We start from the raw sequence: 18,042 nt of genomic DNA, 5'->3' as shown, positions 1-18,042 counted from the left end.
TCCCTGGTCACCATTCACCACCTGTGTTTCTAAGCAATGCATTTTAGACAGAACAGTACAAACTCCATCCTCATCAAGCATTGTTTTGCTGGCCACAAAGCATGTGAATTCTTCTCAAGAGCGTATACACTAATGGTTAAATTATAATTAGCCAGAGTCAATATGATTTAACAAATTGTATTATAGCACCAAGTTGCGGCCCCAAGTGAGTTTAGGACCCATGGCACTATACACACACACAGCCCCTACCTCAGAGCTTAAAGTCTTAAATAGACAAGACAGAGGGTCAGAGGGGAATCAAAGGCACAGAGAGATGAAATGACTTGCAAGATGTCAGACAGCAGGTCAGTGTCAAAGCCAGGAACCCGTATCTCCTGACTCCCAGTCATGTGCCCTAGCCACTGGAGTATACTGCTTCACACTGGCATATGGAGCCAGCATTGCCCTGGGGGAGCTGAGAGAGATTGTCTCTCAGGTTGTACTTTCCCTTCTTGCCCCCCCCACCGGTGTTCAGGTAGAAGCATGTATGCTGAAGCATCCCTTTGGATAGTGCAGGGTGCTCCCTGGCTAGTTGAGGCAGGTTGGACCACTCCACCCTCTTTGGAGCAATATGTGGCCCTGCAGAGAGCTGTCCTTGTGCTCCTAAAAGTGCAGAGATTGCGATTGTCCCTGGGTCTTGTGCAATATGCACAACAGATGTGGGAAGGCTCCTTTTTCTCTAGTCCTAGTGGGGGAAGGGATAAATATGGCCCTAATGCGACATAAATGCAACATGATTGGACATGTAAATTGTGTCTCAGTTTCACTCAGCAGAGCCCTCATGACAGTTTGGGTCATGGTGTCAACCTCACTTGCCTTAGGCAAGTGAGAAGGATGAGTTGCCCTTTTCCTTGCCAGATGCTTGCAAGGAAACAGCAATAATGTACTGAGGGAATCAGGCAATATAGGCAACGGAAAACTAAATGAAATGTACCAAATCAGCTTTCCTGATGTGAAAGCAGCTCCCAGCCTCTGTGAAATCACAGTGAATGAATGCATACATACATCACTAGTATAGGTGACAATGCAATCACCAATCAAGGTTCCCCAAGCCTCATAGCATATGCTAGGGATACTCAAGGCAAAGCTGTCAAACTGTATGCGGTCTTCATCTTCCTAAAGCCAGCTGTCTTCTCAAGTTTGACTAAAGCACTGGATGACATCTCGAGACACAGAGTCAGCTGGCCTGACCTCTGGGTTAGTAGCCAACTAAGGTAAACAATATTTTTGCCTTGATATTTTAGCCAAATTCAGTAGCAGTGGGGAGGAGCACTTCAGTTTACCAGATTGGTCTAAAATTACGAAGGTAGAAAATGTTACTTATTGTATACAGCTAGATCCCAGAAATAACCTATTGTAAAAGGATGCTTTGTCTATCCCCAACTAAAGTCAGCACTGTTTGGTTCCTTCCATGTGGACTCTAGAACCCAGAAGAGATCAATTTTATTAGCAACAGTAAGATTACAGTAGTGTATAGAGGTACTGTACAAAGAGTAAGACAGTCCCCTGTCCTGAAGAGCTTACAGTCTACACAGACAAGTCAGACGAAGCATAGGAGGAGAAACAGGCACGGATGAGTGAAATGACTTGCCCGAGGCTGCGCAGCAAGTCAGAAACAGAATCCTGGTCTTCTGAGTCCCAGGGCCGTGGATCATACTGTGTCTTTTCTGCAAATGGAACTTGAAGTTGAGCAGCAGAACTGCTTCAGCTGCAACATATCCTCTTCCTTGAAGCCCAACCTTAAGGCGGCATGTGGTGGCTGAAGCACCCTTAGTTAGAGAATCCTTTTTTTTTTTTTTTTTTTAAATAAAAAGGGTTAGTGCTGTTACGGGAGGTTTTAAAAATTTCATCCAACTCCTTCAGTAGCGGGGGTGTTTTGGAAAGCACAGCATTAAACACTCATCGCACCGAAGGCAAGAAAGACATTCAAAAGGAAGTATGCTAATGGGGCAACACCTTTTTATTTCTGTACATTTACATACAAAGTTTTTCAGTAGTACAACAGATGTAACATCATGCAGACATTTAGCTTGTAAGACTGTTTTCAGTACTTGATTTACGCTTGTGCTATGAATAAGCACCACCAGACTACTCATGATCAAAACATACAGTAACACCATTCTTTAATAAAACTTCATCAGAAACTGAGGGGGGGGGAAGGGAAGTCTCATCCACTAGACATAAACACACTGTACTCCTTTCCCAAGACATTTCACACAATACAGTTAAAATGAGGATTTATTTTTTTTAAGTTAAAGCGTGGGAGATTAACCCGCACTTAAGTGTTGTCTTTATGTGCTAGCTACAGGTGCAATTTGACTGGACATTCACAGAGTTCATTTAATGGCACTTCTGCTTCCAATTTGGTGCTCTTGAAGCATTTGGCTCCAGGAAGTGGCATCATTTAAGAAAAATACTTCCATGTTAAAACAAAACAAAACCCTGCTTAACCAAAACAACACTTTTCAAAAGTGGCAAAGAGATTACATGGTTTTTCCAGTCTTATCTATTTTCACTGTGTTTAGCAACAGAAACATTGCTGAAAAAAACACCCCTTAAAATGATCAAGTGTAATGCCATTTTCACATTCTGTTTAAAAATTCTAAAAACAAAAACAAACACACACCCCTTAAATGGTAACTAAAAACCCCACTAGTGGGCTAGAATAACTGAGGGCTCATGGAAAGAAATGGGCCTAAACGGACAGCAAAGCTCTGAACGTTTTCCTTGTTGCGTTGACTGGGAACAGTAGTCGGCTGAGAAAAGTGTTTCCTCTGCACTGTGGAGAACCATGACTGAGAAGCTTATGGCTTGACAGACAGTTGTTAAAAAACTGCCAGAGTACCCAACCGTACAAAGAACTGGACAGAACACATTAGGAAACTGATGTTTGTTTATAACTTCCTGCATCGTTTAGTACCTGTCTGTCTCTCCCCAGAAACTTTCCAGCCTCAGATACACTCCACAAAAGCTGATGGCTCATATCTTTTTAAAAAACAGGCTTTCTTCCTCTCAAATGAGCTATAACAGAGCTATCGAGACAGACTATCACTTACTGTTTTTGCCATGGCTGAGTCAAGCAAACTGTAGGTGTTGGGACCTCATTTTAAAGGACCAGTACCAAATGCCTCATCTCAGGCAAATTAAAAAACAAAACAAAATACAAGAGTCAATTTCACAAAAATTAAGTTAAAAAAATTGCCAAGTGCTCCCGTAACCTAATGTATTTATTTCTTATATAAATAGGCTGATATGTTTAAACAGTTCTTTTTGCTGGGACTGTTTGTAATGAAAGAGCAAACACCAGAATAGGAAACTATAAAGTGCTGTGGACAACAGCGATGACACACCAGGACCATAACAGTGCTAAATGCAATCCGTCTAATAGGCTTGTGAAAGGTCAACATGGTTTGTACTGTAGCCTGAGTATATATGCACGGAGGTCGTGAACTGAAAAGCTGTTCTGTGGTATATGGATTGCAAGGTGCTGTGTAACAACTCTGAGCCTATGTGCATGCCCAATTTCAAACAATCTTCTGCTCTCTCTATTGCTCTCCTGCGTCAAGGCCCCCTTCCCTTGATGATTATTTGTTTTATTTTCTAGATTTTGATATAAACCCACTTCTCCTGATATGTGGCTTGTAACAAGCTTCATATAAAAGGCAAAAGGTATTACACAAATTTGGCACATGAATACTGCACAAACTGAAAGGCCTTATTTTCAAGGTGAATGCAGACTGCAAAAATCTGAACGCAGAACAAAACGAAGGAGAGGTGGCCACTTTCAAAACGTTCAGTAACTAGAGAGTGTAAGAAAAATTGGTCTGTTGCGGTCACAGCAAGTCTAACTATGATGAAAACAGTAGCGTAACTCCAGGCAAAATTACCATCAACTGGTCCAGTGTTTCTTATGTGGTTCCAAAAGAACCCAAATGTCCACATCCTCTGTACAAAAGTTAGCAGCTTTAAGACAACATTGATTTTCCAACCACAACAATCTTTGTCACTTCTCCAGACCTGCTCGTCCTCTTGCACTCATCAGCATCTGCGGCTGTGCGGCTTAGTACACTGCTCACAGACTTGCTGATTTTGTGTGGGTTACAAGAGGACAAAGGCAGCCTAATGGAGGATGTAAGTAGTAGGTACAGTAGTTAACAGACAATATATAGAGCAAAAGAAGGGGCAGGGAAGAAGAGGAAAGTGCAGATTAGCCTTTCCATGCCTATGAATGCAAGACGTCCATCAAACAAAGTGGCAATCATATGGATGCTCAATACAACATTACACATCCTGCTGCTCTGTTCATTTAAATGGCTGTACCACTGGGCAAATCAAAAATGCATGGCCTGCATGGACAAGGCAAGGAAGGTAGCGGTGGGGGTATTGTTCACAATGATACAAAAGCGCTTTTAAGCTCAGAACGTCCTTGTATTAACTAGATCCTTAAGACATTCACACAACAAGAATCAAAATCTGATGGCCAATGCAAATCTGTTGCTGGCTTGGGGACTGGAAGGAGGAGGTCACCTGGCTATTATCAAGAAGCCATCTTTACAATAAATGAACGATTTGCTTCTTACTTTACTAAGCAGAGGCATTTTAAATTACTTTAATCAAACAAGTCATCCTATAGTGTTTTTGTTTGTTTTTTTTAAAGGGAGAGTCTACAAGAGCACATTCTTGGGTCAGAAATAGCAAACAGGAGACAGGAAAATATATAGTAATTACAACTCTGGCTTGGACAGGAGGTTTTAAAATGTATAATTAAAGACGACCCATTTCATAGGGAGTGCCCTCTTGACCTCTACTTAAGTAACATTTTAAACAGCCCTTTCTTTTTTTCATCTTCAGTATTTATTTAAATAATCAATTCATTCCCTTTTCTTCTAATAGTCACTCAAATATTTATCCATTTAAATAAGAATAGGCTTTAAACAATCAGGGCATCCAATGTCACAGCTCTTGTACTCGTGGAAATTTCAGCTAAACTCCCTTTTGGAGCAAGCATTTCAGATTGTAACCAATACTCCTACATTTTGTCTCCTTTAACCAGAAATATTCTCTGGATCACTAGGACACAGATACTGGACCTCCTGTTAATTAAAACCATTCTTGGTAAAAACTAATTTTATCACTGTTGGTCAACACATTTCCGTTGTTTATATTATTATTAATCACTTGCAGGAAATCTCTAAAAGAGCTGACTGTGATAATTTATAAGGCTGATCCTGACTGAAAAAAACTAAGCTAATTTGTGTAGTATTTTGCTGACTGCTTTAACTACAGTACAAAATCAACTCTAATTTAGAAAATAACTTTTAAATACATATGGGAACACGATCAAAACCTAATTAATGCTAAATCAAATGCAGTCAGAGTTTGAATCACAACAGGGTTTGTGTTGTTCGTACAAACAGAGCAGGCAACCTGGGGGATTTGACTTTCTAGACAGGCAGAGCTAATGTTGCACTAGTGTAAGTTTCAGTGGATTCAACTTTGCAGCAGAGATACCTCTTTCCTTTAACAAAACACAAAAGACAAAGATGGAAGCAGAAAACATCACACCATTTCTCTTTTTGGAATGGCTGCACCTCTTGAAAGAAGATGGCTTCATTCATGTGATCAATGAAAGGAAAGGGGAGTAAAGTGCTTCTTTAAAATGATAATCAAAATAAATACAAACATTTAATTCCAGGAAAGGAAAGTTTGGAAGGGTTATCTCCGGCCAGTTCTTTTCTCAGATGCGTTATTTTCCCCCATAACCTTTTCAAAAGTAATTTGCACACCAGTTGAAGATTCCTACAATAAATGACTTTAGCAGCAGAGTTGAATTCCCCCATGTATCCATCTGTTCCATCACTGGTCTGCAAACCTATGCAAAACACCTCCACCCAAAGTGCTCGTCCCAAAAAAATAAAATAAAATAAAAAAATCCGCCCAGTTACATCCCATTGGCAGTGGTATTCTCGGACACCCCGTCGCCCACAGCTGACGAATCATGGAGGCCAGAGTAATCCTTGAGTTCAGAGTTTGTCAGAAGCAAGGGCTGCTCTCCTTTCTTGTGTGGCAGGAGGGGCTTCCTGGTGTAGTGTTCGCCGTCTGGGATGTTCTCAGGCAGGTTTTGGTTCTTGCTCTCCGGCAAGAGGAGAATACAGATGATGCAAATGAGCGTACAGCAGGCGAAGATCACATGGTGCAGAAAGTAGCCTTTCTGGTTATGAAGCTCCATTATAGGTGCAGTCAGCATACCAAAGCCTGCACTGGCCAGGACAAGTCCGAGTCCACCTCCCCTACAAAGACAAACAGTCTCAACACATACAGAATACAGCAGCTGTGTATTTGAAAAAAACAACGCAAAAACCAACCAAACAAAAACACAAGCAGTGGCCGCAGAGGTCAGCAAAGCTTACATCCTCATTCTCAAAGCCTGACGACTTTGCCTACACCAGCCACCTGATCCACTCCTAACTGAACTGCCTTGCACCAAGTGCGGATGGCTCAGCACGTCCATGTCCATGTTCGACCCATGGCTCCTTTGGCCCAGGTTCACCCCAGAGCTGCTACAAACAGTCTCACTTGCAACGTTCTCCAGGTACCCGAGCTACAATGCCCAGTGCAGCTCCCAGCCGTGATGCGTTCCAGCAGATTCTGAAAGGTCTCCTGCGCACTGTGGGACAGCAGCAGGTGAACTGCTTGAACGGCTTCAGTCTGAACCGACTCAGGGCTGCCCACGCGGTCACTAAACGGATGCAGGCTGAAACGGTTCAGCCTAAACTAACACTTGGCCCTACTGAAAGCAAGTCCAATCCAAGCCGTGTTTCACACCCATGTCAAGTACCTGGAGCATTGTTGTGCACGGTCACAATGGGCATCTCTGTGCTGGGGAAATTTTCTAACTGGTTGTAACCCTGTTAGAGCCATTGTGTAGACCTGATGAGATGATTTAAGGCAGTCCGCTCTGCTTTTACAGAACCAGAGTCCAATGTGATCTTGACAGCGTTTCATTAAAAGTGGGTCAGGCCAATCTATACTTAGTCTACACTGTGACTGTAAATTATTTTAAAAACAGGTCTGATTACGCACAGTTATGGTACTGGTTTTGTGTGTGTGTGTGTGTGTGGGGGGGACTGTTGACTGAAATAGTTCGACAGGTATGGCTCCTAGCAGGGATGCAGTTATACGGCTATAAATTGCTTTAGTCTCGGATTGTTTATTCCCAATCCCACAAGGGAAGAGTCTAGTCCTGGCTTTGCCACTGGTCTGCTGGGTGATTTTGGGAACTTCACTTAACTTCTCCATGTCTCAGTCTCCTCATCTGTACAATGGGGATAATTGTATCTCACCAATCAGTTCCCTGCCATTGCAGGAGCCTCAGGCACTGGAGCACCTCAATCCCTCTATTCTCTGCCTATGGCACACAATAGTATCTGGAAAGCTGGAATAATTCAGTCTAATGCAGGTTATACAGATCATTGTAGTGACAACTGGGCAGGGTTAGTGGCTTGAGATGTACAGGTCAATCAAGATGATTTGATGGTCCCTTCTGGCAAGAAGTCTATGACTCTATAGTGACCTCCTTTGTAAAGCAGTTTGAAATCTACTATAGAAAAATACCTTTATACCAGCATAACTTTGTCCACACAAAGGGGGTGGGGTGGTGAAGCTGTACCCCTTATAATTAAAGTGGTAAAACTTGTGTGTGTAGACAATTCTGTAGAAATTTCCCCCATGCAGATATGTCCAATCATGCTATGGAAACCACACTTCCCTTAGCATGATAAATATCTCTAGTTTAGAGAAGACCAAAGGAAGCCCAGTAACAAATAACAGGTGCATTATTCAGTGTAGGGGGGGCTTTTGCTGCCTCTGCCGTATTTTACATGGGCCACTGATGGAGACACGATATTAGATTTGATCTGCTATAAGAGGTTCTGAAATCCCTCTTCTATAAAGCGCTGTGCTGTTGGATGCAAATACTTTGGGACAGTCAGAAAATGTAGATTTTTTAAAAAAAAGAGCACTGTCTAGTGGTCAGAACAGAGGACAGGAAGTCAAGAGTTGTTCCTGACTGTGTGGTTTTGGACGAGTCACGTAGGGAAGCTGAGGCAGAGCAATGTTATCTGAAACATGGAGATAATACCTACCAAAGGTGTTGTCAAGGTTAATTAGCATTTCTGAAATGTTTTGAGATTACAAAAAGGTGCATTTATTAAGCCAAACCATTGTTATAAATAATTCATCACACTATAACGAACACTGGCATATACTTAGGCCTGGTCTACACTATACTGTTAGATCGATGTAAGGCAGCTTACGTCGAATAAATATGTCAGTGTCTACACTACAGCCTTAACCCGCTGATGTAAGTGCCCTACTACACTGACATCATAACTCTACCTCCATGAGAGGCGAAGCGCTTACGTCGGTGTAGTTAGGGCGACATTGTCTGTGTAGACACTGCATTACTTACATTAACTGTTAGCTCTCTTGACAGTTTCACAGTTCCAGCTAGTGCCCCGCTCTCCAGCCTGGGAGTTGGGGCGAGAAGCCCTGGGCAGCCGGACCACACTCCCAGCAGGGAACAGGGAGCCGGGGTGGGGAGCAGTCTGCTGGGAGCCCAGGAGCCTATGGGGCAGCCAGGCTTCCAGCAGGGAGCTACCAGCAGAGCTGAGAGACCAGGCTCTCAGCTCTCCACACTGCCCCTCTTAGGTCGGTGGAAGAGCTCCTGGTGAGGACACACACCATTGATCCAAGGAGGGTAGTGTAGACAAGCACCAGTGACTGTAAATTGACCTAATATAACTCCACTTAAGTTTTTGGTGTAGAGGTGCCCTTAGATTACACACACAAAAACACCGTAAAATAAACCCTATTTAGGTTGCAAAGTCAAGTACTCAAAAAAGTTAGGAAATATCAGAATTAAAGTTACCTGGGCAACCTTAATTCGGTCCCCTTTTGTGTAAACATTACGATACAGTCATGAATTACATGATCACATTTTATTGTTTTCACAGGATCCCTGCCTCACTCAGTGCACAGAATGATGGTGTTCACTGAATGAGCAGCTCTTCAAAATTTTGTTTTCTCTTCACTGTTCAATGTATGGACCACTTCTCCCTATTCAAACCCAGCTCTGGAGTCAATTTTAAATGTCCTCATAGGCTTTTCTATGGTGCTCATCACAATGCTATCTGAGGGCTCCACAAACATTAAATGTTGTGAAAATAAACCACAACACCCTTTTGAGGTGGGGCGGGGGGGATCATTATCCTCATTTTAGTGATGGGGAATTATGGCACAGAGACACACAGGTGCCGACTTTCCAATGTGCTGGGGGGTGCTGGCCCCCAGCTCTGCCCCAGGCCCTGCCCCCACCCCACCCCTTCCCTCAAGGCCCCACCCCCACCACGCCTCTTCCTCCCCCACCTCTTCCCACCTCCCGCTCCACCTCTGCCTGCCCAGTTCCACTCCCCCCGCCCCCCAGAACCTCCTGTATGCTGTGAAACAGCTGATTGCGGCGGGCAGGAGGCATGGGGAGGAGGGGGGCTGCCACCTATGCAGAGAGATTAAGATCAAAAGTATACACTAATTTTGGTTGCCCAATCCGAGACACTTAGGACCTGATCTTTCAGAGTACTTATCCTTACATAGCACTTCATATCTTCAGAGCACAGCTCCCACTGACTTCAAGTGCAGCTGTGAATGCTCAGCATGCCTGCAAATCAGAACTAACCCCTTGGGCCCCTTTGAAAATTCCAGCCCTACAGTCTAGGTAGAATGGCTGTTCCAGATGCAGATGGATTCCCTCAGGCACTTTTCTCTAACAGCAGCTTTGACCCTTAACAGTTGTTCCCAGGACTGGTTTCACCTTACAATGGGTCCTCAGTGCAGCAACAACAACTTTAGGTTCTCCCTCAGGCTACTGGATAGGGCTCATCTCTCCCCTACCCTGAAACCCAGTAGCAGGTTTCCCAGTAACTCCCATTTTCTTTTGCACTTTTCTCTGCTGTGCTCCCGGACCCTCACTCTCAGCACAGAACTCAGTCACCTGTCAGCCACAGCTTCGGTGTCTGTGTCACTCCACTACTGCAGCAGCATGATGATCTCAGGACCCATAACACTCTCTGTGGTACCCTTTCAAGGCCTGATACCTGCATACTGCCCCATTACATTTAAATTCTGTGTCCTTGGTGCACAGACAGTACTTTCCTGTGAGTCAACATGTTCCAGTCCTCCCCGTGCTCAACTTCCTCCCTTTTCCACACAACTAAAACTTCAAATTCGGTGATAATCTGCACTGCTACTTTTTTATTATCATTATATAGGTTATACTCTATGATATAAATCAAACCCAGCACTACAAATCTCTGACTTCTAGATTTTCTCTGACCACCAGCCATCTTGCTCAAAAGCTAATCCCCAAGTCCCAGATCTTTTCAGTATCCATGGATTTACAGCTTGGCTGCTTAAGTGCAGGAAGTGTAGGACACCAAAAATATTCTGCTCAGACCAGCAGACAAGAGCAAAGCAATCCCTCCTTGCAATGTTTAATTATCTACCTTTCACTTTACAGAGACAAAGAGTGATTTTCCCAGGCTTTTACAGAAGAAACTGGATTTTTGCAGGGTTTACTGGATTTTGTGTTGGTAGTAGAAATTTTGGAGTCTGGATATTAAGCTTTAGCCAACTTTTCACTGAAAAATTAAAACCTACCTAAATCTATTGTTTCTGCAATTAAATCCCCCCTGTCACATTTAAGTAACTTTCTGAATTTATACTCGCATGGGTAGTCCCATAGGACTAGGTATTCAAATGCAGACGTATTAGCAGGACCACACCCCAAATTGGTGCAATAGTGACAAAGAGCTGATTCTCCTTTGCCCTGGATATTGTGCAGTCATTTACATTAGTGCAAAGAGGGTGTAAAATTCTACCACAGCAGCATGATATGCTCATTTTGTATTGGTGCACATGACTACGCTAGGGGCCGGGCAATGGGGAATCAGGTCCACAGAGTCAGTGGTTCTCAAACTTTTTGTATTGGTGACCCCTTTCACATGGGAAGCCTCTGAGTGTGACGCCATGCCGCGCCCTCCCCCCCAATTAAAAACAAGGGAGTTAATTAAAATGTAATTTAATGTGGGCTCAAGGCTGACAGCTCGTGACCCCCACAGAACCACCTCACGACCCCCTGAAGGGTCATGACCCCCAATTGGAGAACCCGTCATCTATTCAGTATTGTATGTCAAAGACTGGGAAAAAAAAATGCTCACCTGGATTTTAAAGGCATTTAAATGAGGAATTTAAATGCACTGCAAGGAAAACTAAGGGAGAAGGAACAATTTTAGGTTCACTGTATGTCAAGTAGCACTGTAGGTGAAGTCAGAGAGATATTCTCTCACTGTAGGTTGCACTATGTATACTAGAAAAAATCAGGGAGCACTATCAGTGCTAGAAAACACTATACTATTTATTTTTTGCTGCATTTTTTTTATAATCTAAAATAATGTCAGTTCAACATTTGCAGATGTTTTCCTTGCTGACATGTACAATAGACGCGCATGAGTGAAGCAATGAAACAACTCTGTTTAAAAGTGCAGCGCACTTCTGTAGTTCACTTTTCTTTCTCATGTGTGGTGTGACTGCAGGCAGGATTTAGAACTTTTCTGGGGTGCTCAATTCCTAGATATTGTTCTTCCTCACTCAAGAAGTTTCCTGAGATGTGATGGTGCAGTTTTTTGTTTCAGTTTTCTCTAACATATTGAATATTAATAGACTACGGCCTAATGTTTCAAGCTGTGGTTTGGGCGTCTGAAATGGACACACTGCAACACCTTGGACAAATCAAACCTCTCTCTCAATTTGTAAAATAGCTTCCTCATGTGGCTTTTTCAGTCTTAATTAATGTATATCCTCCAAAGATTACATTACAGCATATCAGATCTTAAGAAAGCAGCTACTGTATTTGACTTCTGCCATTCTCTGTGTTACCACTAGAGAGTAGGCTTTGCTCACATTTATGTAAGCTAATAAGAGCGAGAATAGTACAAGAGGATCATTTATAAGACTGTAAAACTGCTCTTGTAATCCTCAATGGTGCAAACGTTGAAAGAGCCTGGTTCAAAATTGGTAGTCTTTAAAGGTTTCCCTATTCATATTTTAGAACTTTTTCTGGTCTACTAGAGCTTTAAACATCACCAGAACACTTTACTAATAAGAGTTTAAAATAACAATAGCAAAATATTATCTCAGAAATTCTTCACTGAAGTGAAACTAAATCCAGGAATATGGCTTGCACCTCTCTCTAATATTTAGAAGCACAAAAGAGCAATTTTAATCCCACCTTAGTTTTTCTCAAGTATTTGACCCTTTCTAATGCAAGTGGTCTGATGTGACAATGGGTCAAAAACCCCTTCAATTATTGAAAAGATTATTTATTTGTATTGCAGTTGTGCCTTAGAGCCCCAGTCTTACTCCACTGTGTGAAGTGCTGTGATTTAAAATCCTGATGTGATTATTTGATTTTAACCTCAGCAATCTCCACTCCCCTAATCTCCAGTGGGAATTTACTTTAGTTAGAGCCACCAGTGGACAGTGGCTGATGGCTAAAATCCCCACTGTTCCTCCCACATACCTTTTCTCTTCACTGTTGCTATCAGTAAGGAGAGGGAAAGTGGTATTAGCAATGCCAAGGCCAAGCAATACGTAGTTACTCCCTATCCTCAGGGGTCTAGGAACCGGTACTGTTCTCCCCCTTTTAGAAACTGGCAGGGGAGGGAAAGAAAGAAGAAAACAAAACAGTCTCCCAATCAACTCCTTTCTAAAACCTTGGTCTCTTTGGTAAGTAGCGCAACCCTCAGTGGCTCTGTCATCATGCTTATTGGAGGAGGATTATCAGCTTCATTTAGTGCTTCAGTTCAGTGTTGGAAAGGAGCTTTTTAAATGAACTCCTTGGCACAAGGAATTAGAACTCTTTAACGATGAATCAGGGCTGACCAGCATTAATATGTCAGGGTAATAAGGATCTCAACAATAAATATTTGTGTTATTCCTGAGAGCCTTTAGGTCTCTGAAACATATATTGTAGATTCTAGCAGGAAAAGATAAATTCTTGGAACCTGATGTTGGGGTTATTCAAAAACAACCTTTTGCTTATTGAAAACAGTGTAGAAGTGTTGGGAAATGCTATTGATTGTCATGGTAGCAATCATACAACAGCCAATCTACTTGTAAGCACCTTAATATTGATGATATTTTTCCTCACAAACAAAATATGAATAAAGAATTAGTTTGAAAAACCCAATGACTCCCCCAATTCCCTTACTATGCCCTCCCACAAGACTCTGATTGGAACATCAGTTGAATATAGGTCAAGTCCTGAAAATAAGATGCTTTGCCAAATTGCAATGCATTATGGGTGGTATTTCATAAAGACAATTGCCCTGTAAAGGGCGTGAGGGAGAAATGGCCAGATGCCTATTTCATGACACCTGAGCAAAGGCATATCATCAGCTTAGCAATCACACTTCTGTCTGAAATGTGCTAAGAATATAAGAACGGTCATACTGGCTCAGAACAACAGTCCATCCAGCATCCTGTCAGCTGACAGTGGTCAGTGCCAGATGCGTCAGAGGGAATGGACAGAACTGTCCAGTCCCAGCTTCTGGCAGTCAGACCCCAGAGCATGAGGGTTGCATCCCTGACCACCTTGGCTAATAGCCATTGATGTATCTATTCTCCATAAACTTATCTAATTATTTTTTTAACCCTGGGATAGTTTTGGCCTTCACAACATCCCCTGGCAACGAGTTCCACAGGTTGGCTGCACACTGTGTGAAGAAATACTTCCTCTTGTTTTAAACCTGCTGCCTATTAATTTCATTGGGTGACCCCTGGTTCTTGTGTTATCTGTAGGGGTCAATACACTTCCTTATTAACTTTCTCCACATTATTCATGATTTATTAGACCTCTATCATATCCTCCCTCAGTCATCTCTTTTCCAAGCTGGACAGTCCAAATCTTTTTAATCCTTCCTCATATGGAAGCTGTTACATCCCCCTAATCATTTTTTGTTGCCCTTTTCTGTATCTTTTCCAATTCTAATTTATCTTTTTTGAGCTGGAGTGACAAGAACTGCACACACAGTGTTCAAGGTGTGGGTGTACCATAGATTTATATAGTGGCATTATGATATTTTCTGTTTTATTATCCATCCCTTCCCTACTAGTTCATAACATTTTGTTAGCTTTTTTGACTGCCACTGCACATTGAGTAGATGTTTTCAGAGAACTATCCATGATGATTCCAAGATTTGTTTCTTGAGTAGTAACAGCTGATTTTGTATGTGTAGTTGGGATTATGTTTTCCAGTGTGTGCTACTTTGCACAGATCAACACTGAATTTCATCTGCTATTTTGTTGCCCTGTCACCCAGTTTTGTGATATCTCTTTTCACAGTCATCTTTGGGTTTAACTTTCTTGGGTAATTTTGTATCATCTGCCAATTTTGCCGTGTCACTGTTCACACCCTTTTCCAGATCATTTATGAATACATTGAACAGCACAGGTCCCAGTACAGATCTTTGGGGGACCCTGCTATTTACCTCTCTACACTGGCCAGTTATTCCTATCCTTTGTTCCCTGTCTTTTAACCAGTTACTGATCCCTGAGAGGACATTTCCACTTATCCCATGACTGCTTACTTTGCTTAAGAGCCTTTGGTGTGGGATTAGAGGAAAAGGACATTTTTGGTTTGCTTTGTCCATTTGACAACATTTAGCTGTTTCTTCTGGTTAGTCATTCAGTTGGTCAGTTTCCTCTCTGTTTAGTTCTTTCACATAACAGGGAGAAAATTTAAAAAAAGAAAAATCTATTGTAAAACCATAAAAATCATCAGAGAGTCAAAAAACAGTCACAATTCCTGAAACAATTAAAAAACCCAACAACTGCATTTGATTACATGCTGATGTGTCCCTTTAAATTTTTAATTTCATGACTAACTAGAAAATCTTTTCCACTTTAACATCTCTTGTGAGAAAAATAACTAAGGTACAAATGTTTTCATCTGTAATTTAGGAAAAGCTAACTAGAGAACACAACCTATTGGAATGATGTCCTAAAATAACCCTTTCATAGTTATGATAGCAAATGAAAGGTGAGTTTTGCTTAGCAAGCAAAAGCTAGTAATGATTCAAACTAGCTTACACTCTCTTCTCTACAACCAACAGCTTCCCCTGCAGAATGATGTAATTTGTGAAATATGTACCTCACGCCACACAGCTGGAAAAAACAACACTGAGTTAAACAAAAGAAAGGTTTGACCCTTTGCTACACAGATGACAAAATATTGTAAGGACATTTCACTTTGGAAAGTTTTCTCTCTCTCTCTCTCTCTCCCCCCACCCCCCTCCCCACCTTCCCTTTTTAAAGAGCCTGAATCCAATTGAAAGTCAATGGGACCTAAAGCACCTAAATCATTTTGGCACTATTTCAACTGTTATCCAGAATGTACAAATGCAGTGTATGACCAGTGCATGAGATTATGCTGTAAGAAGAGAAGTGAATAAATAAAATGGAAAACTGATATTGCAAAGAAAGGGCTGGGAAACTTCCCATTTTCACTATTATCCAGGTTATCAAGGGCCATATTTAGGGCAAATTATTTGACTCCTTTAAGATAGGCCTGTGTTGAGGAGGTGAGGGAAGAGGCAGACCACTAAACGGCCTTTGAAAGGCATAATGCTACCACTTGTGCTGGAGGAGAGGGGATGAATGCAGAGGGAAATGATACACCTTTGAAAGGTGCAGTGCCATTGACATCACCTCTCGGGCTGTTATCACTGCTAGCTGTACTGGTTCCCCCCTCCCGCCCCCTTTTTCTTCACCAACCTGTCACTGAATTTTGGCTGAAGCTTTCACTGGACAGAAGCAGGGCTGCTTGTGCCTATTCCCCCCTTTAGAACACTCACACAGGGCCAGACATAAACTTCTCTCTCAACGCCCTGGGTGCAGACTTGAAATGCATGCATAGGCGCCGACTCGTGGGTTCTCCAGGGCCATGGAAAAAAAACAGTGGGTGCTCAGCACCCACCAGCAGCTCGGAATGGGGTGGAGGCAGAGACCAGCAAGCGACGGGCAGGCAGGGGCCTCGGGGAGGGGGTGGAGTGGGAGCGGGAAGAGGGGCTTTGGGGGAAGGAGGTGCAGAGGGGTGGGAAGAGGCAGAGCGAAGGTGGGGCCTCAGGGAGGGGGCAGAGTGCGAGCGGGGCCTCAGAGAGGATGTGGAACACCCCGGGGAAAAGTAAAAGTTGGCACCTATGCATGCATGCATTTACTACTTTCACAAACCCCTGGGGATACTGAGAGGTACTTTTTATTAAACCAAGTGACAACAGCATAATTTTAATGGTTATACTCCAATTAAGCAAAGCACGTAAGCACAGGCTTCCCTTTTTAGCATGCACACAGTCATTTCACAGCCTGCAAGAAAACTGAAGCACAACACAGTGGAAGAACTGGAGATCAAACCAAATTTAGCTACAATGCCTCATGCAATTCTTAATGTAAAAAGTATTGTTGATAATTAAGGAATCATAGACAAGTAAGGCTGGAAGGCACTTCAAGAGGTCATCTAGCCAATCCCCCCATGTTGAGTCAGGATAAAATATACTCACACCAAGTTGTTTGTCTAACCTTTTCTTTAAAACCTCCAATGATGGGGATTCCACAGCCTCCCTCGATAACCTATTCCAGTACTTAACAATCCTTATAATTAGAAATGTTTCCCTAATATCTAACCTAAATCTTCCTTGCTGCAAACAGAGATGATTACTTCTTGTCCTACCCTTGATGGACATGGAGAACCCCCAGATCCTTTTCTGCAATACTACTGGCTAGCCAGTTATTTCCATTTTGTATGTGCGTGTTTGATTTTTCCTTCCTATGTGATGTCAGACCAATTGTCCAATTTATCAAGATATTTCTGAATTCTAATCATGTCCCCCAAAGTGCTTTCAACCTCTCCCAGCTTGGTGTCATCTGCAAATTTTATAAGCATTCTCTTCATTCCAACATCCAAGTTGTTAATTAAAATATTGAATTATCATGATGGGAGAAAGGGTGAAACTGTCTGAAGCGATGTAAATAAAACTCTCTTTATTTATATGCAAAGTAGCTCCCAAGAGACTGCTCAAACTACAGAACATCCCAGAGTCCATTGTCCCAGAGTATCAGATTATTAGAGATTTCACCTTGCATAAATAAAAGTTTGCATTACACAATAAATTATTAATAAAGTAAGGACATCTGAACTGGTTCCCACCCCAACATGGGAAGTTTGGGGGTCTTACCTTATTACTGTTGGTGTGATTTCAGCACAGAAGAAAACACTAAGACTTCCAACAGCATGCGAAGAAAACATACCCACAATGGAAAATGCAGTAGAAAATTTGTCTTTGACGCTGTCACTCATACCTGTTAGACAGACACATGCACATGGAAATTGAGCTCAGCAAAATCAGTATATAGTCCCCAAGAAATAAAACAAGAATACCATATTAAGTCATTCATTCACCTTAGATGCAAGTTTGAGTCTCCTCCCCCAACGTTTATTTAAATCAATATTTAATAAGCCATGTACCAACTACCCAAAACATAAATAAAAATGTCGTAACATATTGCCAAAAAATTAGCAGTAAAAACAATCTCCAACTTTGTTATCAACAGCCATCACAAAGAGGTAAAGCTCAAGAAATGTCTCCAAACAATTTTTCAGGCACTGGACACTTCCCACCCAAATCTGGTAGCCATATGGAGACAACCAGAATTAATCATGACCTAGTACAATTCTGTGGTTGAGACATTGCAGATGTTGCAATAGAGGAAGATATAAATAAAATGTTCTCATCTCTACCACAGACCTGCAGAAAAAATCCTTATGCTGCAACTGATCAGAGCCACAGGTGCATTGAACAGGAGCTGTAAAAATAAGCAATCAGCTCTACAAGA

At 42.2% G+C, this 18,042-nt stretch overlaps 1 protein-coding gene across 3 annotated transcripts in view; it reads right to left on the bottom strand.

Annotated features, from left to right (window-relative positions):
* Nucleotides 1-1,976: 1,976 nt before the first annotated feature.
* Nucleotides 1,977-18,042, bottom strand: part of SLC22A23 (solute carrier family 22 member 23) — a gene marked incomplete at its 3' end in the record, with an annotated part of 165,984 nt that continues 149,918 nt past the window's right edge. For 2 of the 3 annotated variants that reach the window (XM_084618071.1, XM_084618072.1), the window contains 2 exons: nt 17,385-17,508; nt 1,977-6,329 (listed from right to left, as the gene is read on the bottom strand). In XM_084618071.1, coding sequence (XP_084474197.1) covers nt 5,981-6,329; nt 17,385-17,508 — 473 coding nt within the window. Of the gene's footprint in view, nt 6,330-17,380; nt 17,509-18,042 lie in introns of those variants that run through there. The other variant, XM_084618073.1, reaches the window with a different exon arrangement.

This window comes from Lepidochelys olivacea (genome assembly GCF_965140295.1).
Source record: "Lepidochelys olivacea isolate rLepOli2 genome assembly, chromosome: 2".
In the NCBI taxonomy this organism is placed as follows: Eukaryota; Metazoa; Chordata; order Testudines; family Cheloniidae; genus Lepidochelys; species Lepidochelys olivacea.
This window is presented reverse-complemented; position numbering and strand designations above follow the sequence as displayed.